Source organism: Chrysemys picta, chromosome 11 (genome assembly GCF_011386835.1).
Source record: "Chrysemys picta bellii isolate R12L10 chromosome 11, ASM1138683v2, whole genome shotgun sequence".
NCBI lineage: Eukaryota > Metazoa > Chordata > Testudines > Emydidae > Chrysemys > Chrysemys picta.
Window position 1 is genome coordinate 1,572,128 of NC_088801.1, and position 16,928 is coordinate 1,589,055.

General features: G+C 65.4%; 2 protein-coding genes across 3 annotated transcripts in view; both read left to right on the forward strand.

Moving 5' to 3' along the window:
• DNPEP (aspartyl aminopeptidase) overlaps positions 1 to 5,221 on the forward strand; it is a 30,506-nt gene extending 25,285 nt beyond the window's left edge. The window contains exon 15 of one of the 2 annotated variants that reach the window (XM_065561335.1): positions 5,192 to 5,221. In XM_065561335.1, coding sequence (XP_065417407.1) covers positions 5,192 to 5,206 — 15 coding nt within the window. In that variant the 3' untranslated portion in view covers positions 5,207 to 5,221. Of the gene's footprint in view, positions 1 to 556; positions 667 to 5,191 lie in introns of those variants that run through there. The other variant, XM_065561334.1, reaches the window with a different exon arrangement.
• Positions 5,222 to 7,243: 2,022 nt separating this feature from the next.
• PTPRN (protein tyrosine phosphatase receptor type N) overlaps positions 7,244 to 16,928 on the forward strand; it is a 46,569-nt gene continuing 36,884 nt past the window's right edge. The window contains 1 exon segment of the mRNA XM_005279702.4: positions 7,244 to 7,426. Within this exon segment, the coding sequence (XP_005279759.1) occupies positions 7,342 to 7,426 (85 nt within the window). The 5' untranslated portion in view covers positions 7,244 to 7,341.

The window sequence follows — 16,928 nt, forward strand, 5'->3', positions numbered from 1 at the left end:
CCATTTGACCCCCTTTATACAAGATTTGGGTGCCACTACAGGACCTTGGTTGCAACAATGATCTATATGGTCCCAGATTATATCAATAACGTCACACAGGGGTCCCCTGCACTGAGCCCCCCCTACCCCCCTGCATCCCTTCCATGTCAGGGTGCTTCAGGGTAAGTGCCGGGGTCCCCTGCAGCCCCCAGGTCCCCACCCCACCCGCGTGCTGATGCTCCGTGGACAATCCAACTGGGTCCTGCTGCCCTTGCTCTCCCTGACCACTCCCCACCCCCACTCCAACCCCTCCCTGGCCACTTTCATCCCTGAATGGTTACCATAGCAACCTGCTGTGGCCTTGAGTCAGTGATTGGTTACTATGGTAACATCATCCAGCACTAAATGACTGGCTGGTTGCCATGGTAACGCTTGTATAACTGAACTGGGAGCAGCTGTTCCCCTTCCCCCCCCTACTCTCTCTCCCCCCCCCCCCCTCCCCCCCCCCCCGCGCAGCTCCCTGGCCGGGCTGACCCTGCCCTGGCCCCAGCCCTGATCTCTGCCTCTCTCCTTCCAGGGCTTCTTCAGGCTCTTCCCGGAGGTGAGCCGCGGCCTGCTGGTGGACTGAGCAGGACCAGCGTGGGGGCCTGAGCCGCCCGCGGGGGCTATTAAAGTGCATTCACCATTCACCGTGTGTGGCTCTGGGTGGGGCAGGGGGGCTGCGAACTTCCCCCCAGGAGTGCCGGGTGAGATAACTGGCATCCAGACACCCTGAGCGTCCGGCCTCTCCGCTCTGCCTAGGGTGGGAAGCGGGCGGCCCTCCACGTGTGTTTTGCCCCACACAGCCCATACCGAGCTGGTTCAGCAGCACCTGGTCCCACCTGGGGGGGAGCAGGTGTTAGTGGGGACCCTCCCCGCCCTCAGGAGGGGGCAGTAGGGGAAGAAGAGCCCCCTCCCTCCCAGCCCCCAGAGGGGGAGGGGCTGGGGGAATGAGACAACCCTCTGTGCAGAGACCCCCCCCCGGGACCCCCTTTGGAGAGGGAGGGGGAGATCAGCCTGGCCTGGCTGCTGCGGACCTGACAGCTGCTCTCTGGGCTGGTTTCACCCAGGGGTGCTGGCAGTTTGGAAAGGGGGAGCGGCCCCTCTGGATTGTAGCAGCTCCTGGAGCATTTGAGCTTTCGCTGGACCACAGCTGCAAGGGCAGAGCCTGCCCCTCTGGCCAGGCCCGGGGCACAAGGCAGGGCTGCTTCTGGGGCTCCCTCCCCCGAGCTGGCCGGCAGCAGGGAGGCGCCGTGGGGAATGGGACATGATTGGCTCTCGCTGGTCCACCAGCTGGAGCCCCGGCACGGGGCCGTGGCTTCCCCTCTGGCTTCAGCAGCCCGGCTCCTCCCCAGAGCCCAGCTGTGAACCCCCCCTCCCCCCGCAAACCAGGGGCGTCACCATGCATTGCAGACACAGGACTGGCTGCACCCAAAGTGAGACATTCAGGCAGGAAAGAAGTTTTACGGGTGAGAGGAATTAACTTGGAACTGCTCCCTGGGGCACTGCGGGTTCTCCATCCCAGATGGGCTGTCTCCCTAAACTAGCTGCTCTGGGGTGATTCTGGGGCAGGTCGCTGGCCTGTGCTGTGCAGGGCTCAGACCAGATCCGCAGTGATCCCTCCTAGCCTTGCAATCCGTGTCCGTCTCTTTAACTCTGGAACCTAATGACGACAGGCGAAAAGACAATTGTTAGCTGCTGCTCCTGGTGGCAGAAACCTCCAGCTCCAGCAGGGGGCCGAGGCCGCAGCAAAGCGTTCAGCCCCTAATACAGGAGAGGGGGAGCTGGGGAGAAGGGAGCGAGGGTGCCTCTGCTGGGGGGGAAGCGGAAGGTCCTTGGGTCATTTTGGGGGGTCTCAGACAGGCAGGGGCTGCACGGCCGGAGGGGAAGATCTTGCAGAGCAGAGCCGGGAGGGGAATGTTTGTTTCGAACTGCCCCAGGAGCCGGTCCTGCTGCAGCGCCAGCGTTGGGGGCTGCTCGCCCTAGGCTCGTGGCTTGGCCCCCCAGGGGCAGAGCAGGTGAGGGCCCCTCTCGAGCAGCGCCCCATGGCAGAGCTGGCAGGATGGGGCGACCCACAGCTTTTGCTGTGCGTTCTGCTCCCAGAATAACCATCCCCCTCCCACACTGGGGGGAAGCCCCTGGCTTAGAGCCCCTTGGGCCGCGTGCTGGGTTGATGTCCCAGCAGCCAGGGCTTGGCAAAGGGCCGAACGTTTCCCCTTTAGAGACGCCGCCTCGTCCCCCTGGAGCCCGGAGGTTCCCGCTCTGTGATCAGGCAGGGATGGGGTGAGCCGCAGCATCTCCGCTTCGCTCGGCCCCAGCTCCTGGTTCCGGCTGCTGGGAGCAGCCCTAGGGCGGTGAGCTGTGGGCCCCGCAGCACACGGGCTGGGACCTGGGGTGCAGGCTGTGGGGCAGGGAGAAGAGGCCAGGAGGGTGGCTGCCTGCTCCTTGACCCTTCTGGGCTGTTGGCTGCAGGTCTGATCCCCGGAGCATGGCTTGCTGTGAAGCCTCCTCGGCCGGCTGCTTGCCCTGCCCTGCCCCAGCCCAGCGCTGTGCTCGTGAAGGAGCGGGGGGGGCTGCAGCTCAGTGCTACAGTACCGGCCCCCCGGGCTCCGCAGGGATCTGGCCGTGGCCGTGACACTCTGTCCCGATGAAACCGGCAGGGCACTCTGCCGTAACACAGCCAGACAGCAGCAGCTGTGGGGAGACGCTGCTCTCCTTGGTCATAGCCTCGTCTCCTAAACCAGGGGCGTCCGGCTCCTTGCCTTGGACAAACCCCTGGCCGGCGAGCTCAATGGGGCAGGGCCTGGCTGTTCTGCGAGGACCTCGTCCTTCAGGCAAACGCCCAGCGGTGGCGGACGTGGCGTCCTGCCTCGGGTGCCGTTTGCTGCCCACGGTCCCGAGCAACGAACCACTCGGCCAGGGCCAGGCTCTTGGGGTGCGGCTTGGCAGTGTCTCGCCCTGTGCCCCCAGGTGCAGGGAGCTGCATTGCCCACTGCCAGGGGCATTCGCCAGCCAACAGCCCCCGGGGTAAGTGCTGAGCTGTGGGGCGACCCCCAGCCCAGCTGCTTGTGGGGTGCCAGGTCAGCGCAGGCCCGAGCGGCCAGCACACGGGAGCTGAAAGACGTTTCTGCCTTTAACTGCTGGAAGGGAGCCCCCCCAGCTGAACACAAGAGCCCCCCTCCCGGTACCAAGTCTGGCCACCAGCCCTTGGCACTGGAGCCCCCCTCGCCCAGCCCCCCCCAGATCTTACCTGGTGTTGCCTGATCCAGGCCTTTGCTGCAGAGAAACAGGCGGCATCTCTCACGTGTCCCAAGCCCAGCTGAGAGGCCGTGTGCCCCTTATTGCATGGTGCTGGCCCCACAGCTCTGGGGAGAGGCCCCTAGGATCCGATGCTCTGTGTGAGGCAGCGAGATGGGACCCCAGAAGCCAGCAGCATCGCGATCCGGCAGGGCAGGGAGGCTGGTGCCTGGCTGCATCGTAGACAGCTGGGTCCTGCTCCTTTCCCCCTGCAGAGTGGGGTGGGGCTGCGGGGGGCGGGGCAGAAGCTCTGTGGGGCAGCAGGGGTGGCAGGGAGCGGCTGCAGGCCGAGACTCTCCGGTCTAACAAAGTTCCTTGTCATGTTAGACGAAAGCAGTTTTCGGCGATTCCTCCCATCGCAGGGCACCGGCTCGGCCGAGCCAGCTCCGAATGGCTCTGCCAGCTGCTGGCTCTAAACCTGCCTCCAGCCACGTGCCAGTATTCATCCAACGTGACCAGCCTGGCTTCTCAGCCCGCCTCTGTATCTACCCTGAAAGCCGCGTCCGTAAGGGGTGCGAATTCACACAGGTCACCAGCAGGTGACAGAGGGGTAGGAGACACTCCTCTCCCTGGCTGGTCCTTGTGCACTCACAATGTCAGTCTATCCACACAGGGAACCACCAGCTAATCAAGATTGCGAAGTTGGCAAGAGACCACAAAACCGAATTATTGACATAAACTGTGACTGTGACCGTATAGATCATTGTTGCAACCAAGGTCCTATAGTGGCACCAACTCTTGTACAAAGGTTGTCGGGTGAGGTGTCTATGGACAGGTTATGATTCGCTGGTTAGGATGATGCTGTCTGTAAGTGTGTATCATGTTTGTAGTTGAAGTTATGAATATTGGCTCTGTACTCGTATCTCAATGTGTTGGATTCTAAGTAGCCTCAGAGAAGCATTTGCTCAGGTTCTTGAGAAGGGACAATTCTCAGGAAGTGCCCAACAAGAAACACTGAACAGACAATGGACTTTGGGAGACGCCAACCCACATCTGAGCTTTCCTGGGAATGTTCAAACTAACATGGAAACAATGGCGTCGGCCTGCAAACTGAGTCATGCACGGACATGTGACTTGCCCATGTGACTTCAGACTCCATCTTGTGCTGGGATTTTCCACAGTAAGAATGAAGGGGTCCTTCCATAGGGCAGAGAATATAAAAGGCCTGGAACCGCCCCCCCCCCCCCGCCCCCATCTTGTCTTCAATCCTGCTTCTGACCTCTGGAGGGACTTTGCTACAAACTGAAGCTCTGAACAAAGGACTGAATGACCCATCCCAGCTGGGGATGTTCCAGAGACTTGATTTGAACCTGCAGTTTATTCCATCACTGCTACAAGCCTGAACCAAGAACTTTGCCATTACTGTATGGAATTGATTCCATTTAACCAATTCTAACTCTCATCTCTATCTTTTTCCTTTTATGAATAAACCTTTAGATTTTAGATTCTAAAGGATTGGCAACAGCGTGATTTGTGGGTAAGATCTGATTTGTACATTGACCTGGGTCTGGGGCTTGGTCCTTTGGGATCAGGAGAACCTTTTTTCTTTTACTGGGGTATTGGTTTTCATAACCATTCATCCCCATAACGAGTGGCACTGGTGGTGATACTGGGAAACTGGAGTGTCTGAGGGAATTGCTTGTGTGACTGGTGGGTAGCCAGTGGGGTGAGACCGAAGTCCTCTCTGTGTGGCTGCTTTGGTGCAAAGGACCCCAACCTTGGGCTGTGACTGCCCTGCTCTGAGCAATTTGTCCTGAATTGATGCTCTCAGAAGTGTCCCGCCAGAGCAGCATCACTAAAGGGGTAGGAGACATTCCTCTCCCTGGCGGGTCCTTGTGCACTGTGTGTCTCACACAATGTCAGTCTATCCACACAGGCAACCAGCAGCTAATCAAGATTGCGAAGTTGGGAAGAGACCACGAAACCGCCACGAAAAACACACAACGGGAGGGTGGCCGGTTTACAGCAGGTCGGCGACTCAGGCGGCTGCAAGGAGACACTCGGGTCCCTGCAGTGAGAAGCCAAGCTGAGCGCATGGCAGTTTGTGGACGAGGGATCCCAGCTGTTGTGACGAGCCACGCTGCTGAGCAGTGCTACAGGACGTGGCGGCAGCAAGTCGAGGGTCTAGGATGCGTGGGATGGTTTCATTTACCCTGGTATTGCTTTCCAATATCTCCACTTGCCATTGAAATCGCGGCTCTTTGGTCAATAAACTTTTCCTTGTTTTCACTCCAACCCTAGCCAGGGGCTGTGTGTCAGACAGAGCAGTGATCCCGAGGCGTCCTGGCACGCCAGGGGCTGTGCAAGCCGGGGGCATCCAGTGGTGCAGGAGCTGAGCACTGCGGGGGGCTGCTTGCTGGGCTCCAGGGTTGTTGTGTGCCCATAGCTAAGCTGCAGAGGGACAGCAGGGCCTGTGAGGCCTGGAGGGGTTGGGGGCTGACCCCTACCAGGAACAGCCGTGGCTTCCCCACGCTAAGGGCAGGTGGCAGCGAGGGGCCTTGCAGCCCTGGGTGCCCTATGAAGTCACAGTGAGGGCAGCATGGGGGGAAGCACAGAGGAGCTCGTTTGAGAAGTGGGTGATGGAGGCTGGCGTCACGGGCCCATCAGAGGCAGGTACCCGCGGCCCAGGAGGGAATGGGAGACGATGGGGGGCGGCTGTGACGGGCCAGACAAGTAGCTGATGTTGGACGCAATGGAGAGGGGGTGACGTGGTGAACGCGGCGGGCCAGGAGAATGCCCGTTGCCGGATTCGGGTGGTGGCATTACACGCCGAACCCGCTCGGGGTGGGGAGGTGCTGACGCCGGCTGCACTGAGTGCGAGGAGCCCTCGCTGCTGATGGGTCCTGGGACGCTGTCGGCCGGCTCGGCAGGAAAGGTCGAATGCCAATTTCAGCGGATACGTGCACCCAGGAACACACAGCACCAGCGAGCGTCCCCGGCAGACCCAGCTAGGCCCCGGGGGAGAAACGCGGCCGGAGAACGGACCCCAGCCTGAGCAGAGACTGGTCCCCTCAGACAGAGCCACGTGATGCCCACAACGGGCGTGGGAGTGGTTACAACGCGTTAGCTGCCACTCGCAACATCCAATACTTATTGTCTGACCCCCGCATTCCTCGCCCTGCCCCATTGCCTGTCCTGCCCCGCCCTGCCCCATTGTCCGCCCTGCCCCATTGTCCACCCTGCCCCATTGCCTGTCCTGTGTAGGGTGACCAGATGTCCCAATTTTATAGGGACAGTCCCAATTTTGGGTCTTTTTCTTATATAGGCTCCTATTACCCCCCACCCTGTCCCGATTTTTCACATTTGCTGTTTGGTCACCCTAGTCCTGCCCCACTGCCCTGTCCTGCCCCATGGCCTGCCCTGGCCCACTGGCTGCCCCACCCACCCCATAGGTTCCTGCACCCGAGACAGTGAATCTACCCCAGGGGCAAACAGGCTTGGGAAGGCCCATGGTCCCTCCTGGGAGTCCAGACCACAACCATCCCATTGGCCCACCTGGTGTGAGGGCGTGTCCCAGGGCTGGGCTGTGATTGGTCTGTTACCCAGGGGGCGTGTCTCTTGTAGGGAACAGACCTCCACCTGGGTTGTGGCTGGTGTCACCGGCAGTGGGCGTGGCTCCTCAGAGAGGGGCGTGTCCTATGACCAAGTGTGATTGGTGCAGCCCCAGGGGTTAACCCCGCTTGCGAGATGTGGTTGGTCCCTGTGTCGAAGGGCGGGTCTCTGGCTAGCGCCCTGATTGGCATATCCCCAAAGGGGCGGGGCTATTTGCAAGGGGCGTGTCCCGGCACAATTCAGTTTAGCTGGAGGGGCGTGTCCAAGACATGGGTTGCGATTGGCTCCCCGCGTGGGGGCGTGTCCGAGTGGCAGGCTGCGATTGGTGGCCCCGGAGGGGGCGAGCCCCGGCTCCGGGCTGTGATTGGCCCCTCGGGCGGGGGCGTGGCCGGCCGGCTCAGGGTGCGGGCGGCGAGCGGCCGGCGGGAGGCGCTGGGCTGCGGGCCCGGCATGGTGCGGCGCTGAGCGGCCAGGATGGGGCGGCGGCTGCTGCGGGCGCTTCTCTGCCTCCTGCTCGTGGCCGGCCGCCTGCTGCGGGCCGGGGGCGCCGGGCCCCACGGTGAGGGCCGGGCTGGGGGGCGCCGGGACCCCTGGGGGGCTGGGGGCGCTGGGACCCGTGGGGGGGCTGGGGGACGCCGGGACCCATGGGGGGCTGGGGGACCGGGCGGGGCTGGGGGGCGCCGGGACCTATGGCGGGGCGCCGGGACCGGGCGGGGCTGGGGGGCGCTGGGACCCGTGGGGGGGCTGGGGGACCGGGCGGGGCTGGGGGGGCGCCGGGACCCGTGGGGGGGCTGGGGGACCGGGCGGGGCTGGGGGGCGCTGGGACCCGTGGGGGGGCTGGGGGACCGGGCGGGGCTGGGGGGGCGCCGGGACCCGTGGGGGGGCTGGGGGACCGGGCGGGGCTGGGGGGGCGCCGGGACCCGTGGGGGGGCTGGGGGACCGGGCGGGGCTGGGGGGGCGCCGGGACCCGTGGGGGGGCTGGGGGGACGCCGGGACCCGTGGGGAACCGGGAGGGACTGGGGGTGCTGGGACCCGTGGGGGGGGGCTGGGGGACTGGGGGTGCTGGGACCCGTGGGGGGGCTAGGGGGCTGGGGGGCGCTGGGACCCGTGGGGGGGCTGGGGGACTGGGTGGGGCTGGGGGGCGCTGGGACCCGTGGGGGACTGGGGGACTGGGTGGGGCTGGGGGGTGCCGGGACCCATGTGGGGGCTGGGGGGCGCCGGGACCCATGGAGGGGCCGGGCTGGGGGGCACTGGGGGACTCACTGAGGGGTGCCGGTGGGGCCGGGACCTATGGGGGGGGGCTGGGCTGGGATCACCGGGACCCGTGGGGGACCGGGCTGTGCTGGGGGGAGCCGGGATCCATGGAGGGACTGGGCTGGGGGACCTGGTTGGGCTGGGGGGCGCTGGGACCCATGGAGGAGCTGGGCTGGGGAGTGCTGGGGGACCAGGCCAATTTGGGGGGGGGGGTGATGGGACCCATGGGAGGGCTGGGGGGGCACCGGTGGGGCTGGGACCTATTGGGGGGCTGGGCTGGGATCGCTGGGACCTGTGAGGAGGCTGGGATGGGAGGCGCTGGGGGTCGGCCTGGGGAGGGGGTGTTGGGCCCTGGGGAGCCAGACTGGCGGTGGTAGGCACCACCTCGGTGTGGGCCGGGCCAGGCTGGGCTGGGGAGAGTTGACCTGAGGGGGACTGGTCCAGCTGGGACCCACGGTGAGACCTGGACTGGGGGAGCCAAGGTTTGGGGGAGCCAGGCTAGCGGAGCAGCGTTGGGTGGGAAGCTGGGAGGGGGCGGTCCGGCTGGGACCGGGGCTCGGGGAGAGTCGGGTTACAGCCAATGGGGGCTGTGTGAGGTGCGGGTGGGGTTGCTCTCTGGGCACCTTGCCTCTCCTCTCGGCTGGACCCCCATGCACGAAGCGCTGCTGCTGCTTGGACCCCAACTATAGAGGCTGTGGGGTGGAGAGAGAGAGAGAGAGAGGCAGTCTTTTCCTCCCCCTCTGTGCAATGGGCCCCCCAGTAGTGCATGGATTGGGGGGGCGGCTGTACCCTATGTACCTGCCCTGCACACCTGGGCTTGAGGGTGCTGGCTGTGGTGTTCCTTTGTGGCTTTTGGGGGGTCTCTGTGCATGTGGTGGGGGAGGAAGTGGGATCCCCTCTGTGATGTATTGGGAGTCCCAGGGCTGCACCCGCCAGGCTCCCTGCACTGCTGTTCACTTCCCCCTCGGGGAGCAGGCCATGGGGGGTCAGTTCGGTGGTGGTTTCATTCTCCCGTCCGGACAGGGACACTTTCCCTCCCTGGGCTCTGCTCCCAGGCTCATTCCACACTCTGGTTCCATCCCAGGCTGGCTGCAGGAGTGACCCCATGGGCTGCACCTGGGACCCCTAATCCTGCTCCCCCGAGGGCTGGGAGCATCGGCAGCGCTGTCAGGGATGGGTGTCGGGGGGCTGGATCCAGCCGGAGGCTTTGCAAACAAACCCCCAAGGAATGTAGCTAGGAGCACAAACAGAGCCCAGCCCCCCCATACCCCATCCCAGGTATCTAGCTGGACCCCCCTGCTCCTGGCAGGACGATGATGTCACCCCTTTGCGTGGCTGCCTGTCACGAGGCACGTCACGGAGCTCACAGACCCAGCCCCGCGGCCCCCCAGCTCGCACTGCTCCCTAGGATGCTAATCTCCTGTCTCCGGCATTATTCCTCCTCTGCTCAGCTGCAGACGTCACTCGGTCCCTGGTCCCTGCCTGTCAGCGCTGGGGAAATGCCTCCCCTTCGCCGCTGACGCCATCCCAGCTGTGTCCTTTTCCAGCCCGGCTGCCGGTCCCGGGCTGCCATCCCCCTGCCCATCGGTTTCCTGTGCCTCTCCTGCTCAGGGTCCCGCTTCTTCCCCTTTGTGTTGTCAGCTGCGGGGTCCAGCTGGGTGCCTGGAAGGAGAGAGATACGCAGGCTGGTACCTTCCCTCGCCCGGTGAGATCTCTGGAGTCCCAGGGGTTTCATGGCAGGTGCCGGGGATCTGCCAGACGCCCCCTCCCCAAGCAGCCTCTCCTCTCCACCCCCCCACCCTGGGGCTCTTGTGCCTTGGGACCCCACGGTGAGAGCCGGGCTAGGGGATGCCGATATTTGGGTTCCCCGCAGTAGCGGGGCTGAGCTGGGCTTCCTGCGTTTCCCAGGCCTGCTGCTGGAAGGGCCCGATCCGGAGTCCCCTCCACGACACTAGGGCAGGAGCCGGAGATGCTCAGTCTGCCCACAGGCTGGGGTGTCCCCGCCAGGCCCCTGTCTGGGCTGGGGCTGGCTTGGGGGCTCTACTTGTGCCCCAGCGGGGTTTGTTCCTGCACCGCCCAGCTCTGCTCCTTCCTGTAACGCATTGGCCAGTAGGTGCCAGGGGGCTCCCCCAAGGGCTGCCTGCTGCCCAGGGAGTGGCGGTTCCCGGGGTAGGAGCTGCGCTGGCATGTCTGGGACCCCGGGACTCAGCGCCCCTGCGTGGATCCGCCTGCAGCCCTACTGACGGAGGGGTGCCTCAGTCCTGAGCCAGAGGGAGGCCGTTTGAGGGGGGCAGCAGGGATGGAGGGCAGAGGAGGGCTGGACAGAGCTGGGATCTAGAGCGCTTGGCCGCCAGGGCAGCTGAGCGGATGCAGCGGGTTTGTTGGGGGCGCGGGCGTTGCCCACGGCAGTCCCTCGGCGCAGGGTTGGGATTGCAGGCAGAGGTGCGGCTGGAGGCCAGGCTGTCATGGGACCCGCGCTGGGCTTGGCAAGGCTCCAGTCTCTGGCGAGGGCAGAGAAAGTTGGGTGGCAGCCGGGGCCCTGGTGGTGAAATGTTCCATGTCCTGTTGGCCCTGACGCCCGCCCACCCCCACCCGTCCCGCTAGCTGGGGGCGGAGCCAGGCAGCGAGAGGAGTGAAGGTGTGTCCTGACGCAGGGCATATTAGGCACATGCCCCCGGGCAAGGGGAGGGCTCTGCCCAGCACCCCAGAGTTCCTTAGAGCCCTCGGGAGGGGGGTGAGGCTTTGGGGCACTGGAGGGGGGTGTAGAGGGAGCGCTTGGGCAGGCCCAGGGTGCAAGGTGCCAGCTCCAAAGCTGCCCTGCACTTTATCTTCCTCCTCCGGGACCTTGAAGCCTCTCAAATCCAAATATTTTGGACATGAAGCACAGCAGGCCCCAGCCGGTCTGAGCGAGGCCAGGGCCTTGGCGTGTCCAGGCTGTGTAACCCTGGTGCCCACCCCATGACTGGCTCTGCCCTGCAGCTTCTGGGGCCATTCCTCCTCCCCTGCGGGGGGGGTCGAGCTGTGTTGGCTCCCGTGGGAACGAGCACAGGCCCCTCGGAGCCTGGCACAGAAGGTGCTGTGGGCCCCACGGTTGGTGTGAGGCCAGGCTGGGAGAGTCTGGCAGCTGAAATTGCTCTAGTGTCCTGTAGTCGGTTCTGGTGCCCTGGGGTGTGTGGGAACGAAGGGCTGGGGAGCCCAGAGGATGCAGTGGCCTCTCTAGACTGGGGGGCCCTCGTCTCCAAGCAGGGCACCCAGGACATCGGGAGGCCCCGGGACCTTACGGAGGTCGGGGAGGTGCTGTGCTAGTGACACCGAAGAGCAGTGGGGCTCCGTTCCCCCCAGGCTGAACACGGAGCCCCTAGCCCCTGCACGGAGGGCGTGAGCAGGCTGTGGGTGCAGGCTGTGACCTTCAGCCCAACCCCCTCCCAAAGCCCCAGGGCTGGCCGGGTGAGAGAAGTGGGCGTCTGGACAGCTTGCAGCCGCCCCCAGGCCCTGTGCGCTGGGACAAGCCAGCTGGGGGGGCTGCAAGCTCCTCCCTGGCTAGCTGTGAGGTGACTAGAAAAGGGGCATCTTCCAGGTGGTGCCAGCCTCTCCCTGTCCAAGGTGCGTCCTGGCACCCTCGCTCTGTCTTGGGGCTGGCACAGGCCCCGGGGCTGCGGTGGGAGGCTGGAGCCAGCGTCCCTGGGGCAGGACATGCCCGAGTGCAGCTCCCGGAGCCCCGTGGTGCTCCCCTGGCAGAGACGCTGCGGTGGGGGGCGGTGACTCCCTGTCCTGGGGTGGAGGCGGGTGGCTGTGCAGAGCAAGGTCAGCCCAGCTGCCCCATAGCCCCCTCCTGTGCCGGGCTGCCAGCCGCGGAGTCTCCTGCCTCTGGAGGCCGCTGACTCACGCTGCTGAGGATGTCACAGCTGATGCTGCCGTGCGTCTGCCTGTGACTCACCAGGCCCCGAGCACCTGGGATGCTGCACGGTCCTTTCTCTTCGCTGCTCCGCTCTGCCCTGCCTGCTCGCGAGGGCTGCCCAGTCCCAGGTCCGCTCTGATCCCAAACGGGGCTAGCTCCCGCCGAGGGACCTGCCCCACTGCCGAGCCATCTGCTGCCCTGTGCCTCGCTCACGTGGGGCAGCCGTCTCCTCTTCCACCGGGAGCTCAATGCCACCACGGCTGTACGGCTTGCCTGCCCCGTGCCCGCCTGGCACAGGAGCCTTCGGAGGGAGCTGTCCCCGGGCAGGGAGGGGTTGTGCCTGCCAGCTGGGTGGGGACAACTGACTATGGGGGTGCACCTGCATTCTGGCGGGGTTGTGCTTCTCCTGGTGGTTTGGGGGTTTCTGTGCGGGGGCTCATGGGGGCTGGGAGCAGTGCCCCGGTGGGGGCTGGGAGCAGTGCCCCGGTGGGGGCTGGGAGCAGTGCCCCGGTGGGGGCTGGGGCAGGGTCTCGCACTCGGCCGGGGTGGGCATGTAGCTCTGTGCTTTGCTCTGGCTTGGAGCACCTAGGTCACTCGATAGTTCGCTGGGCTGGCTCCGTGGGGCTGTTTGGGGGGAATTGGGTGCAGGGTGTGTCTGGGCTGGTGGGGTGGGGATGCAGATGGGGGGCAATGGTCTCTGGGCCGTTTGGGTTGGGGGGACGTAAGGGGAGATCCCTGCAGTACCCCAGGCCTGCAGCTGTCTCAGGGACTCGGTGTCCTGTGGAGACTCCTGGGTTCTCCCTCCCTGTGGTGGGGGGTGGGGGGGGTCAGGGCTCCCCTGTCTGGGGATTCGCCTGCTCCTGGCGTGGCTTCCCCTCCCCCCTCGGCTAGAGGCAGCAGCGGAGCCATGGGACCGGGAAGGGGCCATCTCCCTGGGGGGTCAGCGCAGACTGTCCCTGTGGCCACCTCCCAGTGCCCAGCTGGCAGCCCAAGGGGGCAGCGAGCTGGGCCCTGGCCTGGCACCGGCAGAGCTGTGGTGAGCCGGGGGCTGCATCAGCAACGTGCCAGGATCCCAAGGGCCGCCTAGCGCAGCGGGTTGCAGCCCCCCCCCCCCAACCCAGAGAGCGTTGTGGCCTGCAGATTGCTGCTCCCAGCATGCAATACCCCTGGCTGATTGGCCGTGCTGGAGCATTGCATGCTGGGATCTGTAGTCGGGGGGGGGGGGGCGCACCCCTATGCTGGAGATAAGGCAACGCTGCTGGATGCTTGGTCAGGTGCCTCTGGGGCCCCCGGTGAAGGTTCCTGGTTCAGGAGGTGTGAGCGGGCCGCTGGGTCGCGCTCTGTGCCAGCCCCCCACGTGAGCTCGGCTCGCTCAGGAGAGTAGCCGGCGCCGGAGATGCGTGAAGGGACCCGGGTGGAAATGTGGCCAGGAAGCGTCCATCAGAATGGAGCTGAGGTTGCCCAGACCCCCGGCTTGCAAGATGGCTGGGACAGATGGGTCACCCCCGTCCCCAGCCCTGCCTGGGGCCGGTGCTGGATTTTGATGGCTCTGGGAGTCGGAGGCGCAGCCGGCTGCCACTTCGCTCCTCCTGAGAGTCGATCGCAGTCTCTGATGTGCAGTCTCCCCCCACGCTGCCCCAGGCACCGTTCCTGCCCCGAGGGGCGCCTGCCGGGCCGGGTGTGTCAGGAGGCGCGTGGGACGGCCGGAAGCTGCTGGTCTTTGCAGAAGGCCTCCCTGCAGGCGGGTCCAGGCTGGGCCACTCTGTCGTGAACCCGAGGCAGCTGCCGGCACCCCAGGCCCTGCTGCTGGGGTCTGGCCCTGGGGCCCCTGACTGCCTGGGCTCCTCCCAGCCTGTGTTGTGCAACCGAATACCCCTAGTGCGAGTCGTGGCGTCGCACACGCACCCGGAGCTGTGGCCCTCGTGCCGCATGTGCTGCAATGGGGGGGCTGAGTTACTGGTGACGCAGGAGCCGGGGCTTGGACGTTTTAGTGACTCTGAGTAAACGCCAGGCAGGCAGCAGGGGCTGGATTGGCCCCCCTGGAGTCTGACGCTCTACGGCCCAGACAGGCTGGGCTCGGCGACTCGGGAAAGCGATTTCCAAGATCACTGCTCTTATAATTTATACTCCGGTACAGGAGAAAATCCCTGGAAATATTCATTTTTAGGAGGGGGTTCGCAAGACTTGACATTCTTGTGAAAGGGGCTCACAGGTTGTTAAGTTTGGGAACCACTGATCTAGACTGTTCTCAGTGGTGGCAGAAGACAGAACAAGGAGCAATGGTCTCAAGTTGCAGTGGGGGAGGTCTAGGTTGGATATTAGGAAACACTATTTCACTAGGAGGGTGGTGAAGCACTGGAATGGGTTCCCTAGGGAGGTGGTGGAATCTCCTTCCTTACAGGTGTTTAAGGCTCGGCTTGACAAAGCCCTGGCTGGGATGATTTAGTTGGGGATTGGTCCTGCTTTGAGCAGGGGGTTGGACTAGATACCTCCTGAGGTCCCTTCCAACCCTGATCTTCTATGAGTCTAGGACTTGGGGGCTCAGTGTTGGCGGGCAGAGACAAGCGGGTGCCAGGGGCTCTTGAGACCAGCGGAGCCGGGCAGAACAAGAGCCGGGGCTGGAAGCTGAAGCTGGACAGACTCCAGTGTTACCAGGGCAGTGGTGGGTTCTCCATCTGCAGGTGTCTTCAAAGCCAGGCTGGTGCCTTTCTGGGAGGTGCCAGGTCGGTGGCTCCATACGGGGGGCCGGGTGCAGCCCTAGAGATAAGGCCGGATGGTCTCGTGGTCCCTGCTGGCCCGAAGCTCTCTGCGTCCTGGTGTTTTCAGAGATTCCTGGAGTCCGAGGCCAGCAGGACTGTTGTGGTCGGTTGGGATTCTCCTGCCCCTTGTGTGCGCGTTGCTGTCCCGCTACTGCGTTCACGGCCTGGTTTCCTGCACCCTGCCGGGGAGGGAGCGCCGCGGTTCAGGGCAGCGGTCTGTTTGCTGGGGCTGTGATAGCGCAGCGGGGCCCTGCGGTGTTGGGCGCTGCACGTCACTGAATGGAAGGGGGGGTCCCTGCCCCAGAGGGGTCGTGGCTGGGCCCTGTGGGGCTGTGGTTGTTTCACACGTGGCTGGGGGGAGGGAGTTGAGCATTTCAGCACCGTGGCCAGCTCCCGCCGCAGTTCCTTTGCCTTTAGACGGCTGGGAAGCGCCCCTGCCCCCCGCCCCGTCAGTTCCTGCCCCTGGCTTGGGGCCCTGCATGCACCGCAGGGTGGGGCCGGGGGCCGCGGCTTTGCCTGGTCTAGGTCCAGGCTGCAGGGAGGGGCTGTGCCCTGCACTGATACCCCAGGGGCGGGGAGCACGGGGGCTGCCCCGGGGCAGACGGGCCCTGCTGGGACGCTCAGCAGCCGGAGTGCCAGGCCTGCGGTGTGTGCCCTGTTGGGAGGGGAGACGGGGGAGTTGCCCGGGCGGGGGGTCAGCACAGACCGGAGACCCTGGGAGATTGATCCAGAGCAGGGTCACTGCACCAGCCCTTTCCAGGGGGCCCGTTTGCTGCCCCTTCCCTTGGGGAACGTTTCCCCAGCCGGCTCCGGCTCCTGGCCGGGGCAGCCGGGCCCCCAGCCCTTCCCCTGGAGGCGATGCCCTGCCGGATCCCGCTCCCTGGGAGCTGCAGCTCGAATTTCCCAGTGCCCCTGGCTGTGTCTGTCCCTCCCTCCCCTGCCCTGTTTCCCTCCTTGGAGGGCCCCCCCGGGGGACTTGCAGGCTCTGTCTGTGGGGATGGGGCCCAGCTCGTCCTGCCTGCGGGGACAGGGCTGTGCACGGAAGCCGTGCCGGGTTTAGCCGGCTCCCAGATGAGGGCAGCTCAGGGCGCGGCGGCGGGACCGATGTCCCGGGCAGAGCACAGGGGCGCTTTGCTCCAGGCCGTTGGGCCAGACCCCTCCCGCCAGCTGCTTCCTGGCCGCTGTGTGGCTGAGTCATCGGCTGCTGCTGGGCTGAGGGAAGCAGCGAGGGGGGGGGATGCCCACCAGGCCCATGTTGTGCCCCCCCCAGCTCCTGACGCTGCGGCTGTGAGGGGGCAGAAGGGAGTGGGCTGGGCTGGCAGCTTCTGCGGCGAGCGGCAGCTGGTGCGTTGTGACTGCCCCTCCCCATCCCTGCGTCAGGCCCCCCCTCGTGCTGGGCCAGAACGCTACCGAGTGACGCGGCATGTGTGGGCCAGGCCTTGGGAGCAGCCCTGCAGCGACCCCGAGCCTGGCTCCCCTCCGAGGTCCAAGCCCCCTGTGTCCCCACGTCTCTCCCCAGCCCCGGCCTGCTCTGGCTTCCCCATCTGTGTCCTGTCCCCTCTTCCCACCCGCCCTTCCCTGCAGCTCCACGTGCTTCCCCCTTTCCAAGCCCGGGCCTGCCCTCCGCCAGCATCTCCCCACACCGTCCAGCCTGCCTGGCGGTGCCTTGGGCACACTGGGGCATGTCTCGTCTTGGCCCTGCGGGGAGATTTGGGGGTTGAGCCCCCCAGGGCCAGCCACAGGCCTGATGCCCCCCCCGTCGCCAGTCCTGCTGGGGGGATGGTTCTCAGGCCCTTTGGTTCTCTTTCGCCTTCTGCCTTGTACTGACCTCCCCGGCCTGGGGGGGAGCAGGGGCTCTCGAGCCGTCTAACGCTGGGTTGGGCTGAGCCCTGGAGACCATCCTGCCTTGGGGCCTCGGACACTGGGGCCCCCCTCGTTGGGCACTGTCACCAATCACAGGGTCAAGGCTCCGCCCCCAGCTTTGGGACTGTCTCTTGGAGGACCCTGTCTGTGTGCCAGACCCCTCCAGGGTCAGCCACATGCCCTCCTGTGACTGATCCTCTGGGGCTCCAGGCAGCGAACCCCACGGAGACCGACCCTGGGCAGGGACTTGTCCGCCGTGCAGGGATCCGGGCCCCCCGCCCAGCAGC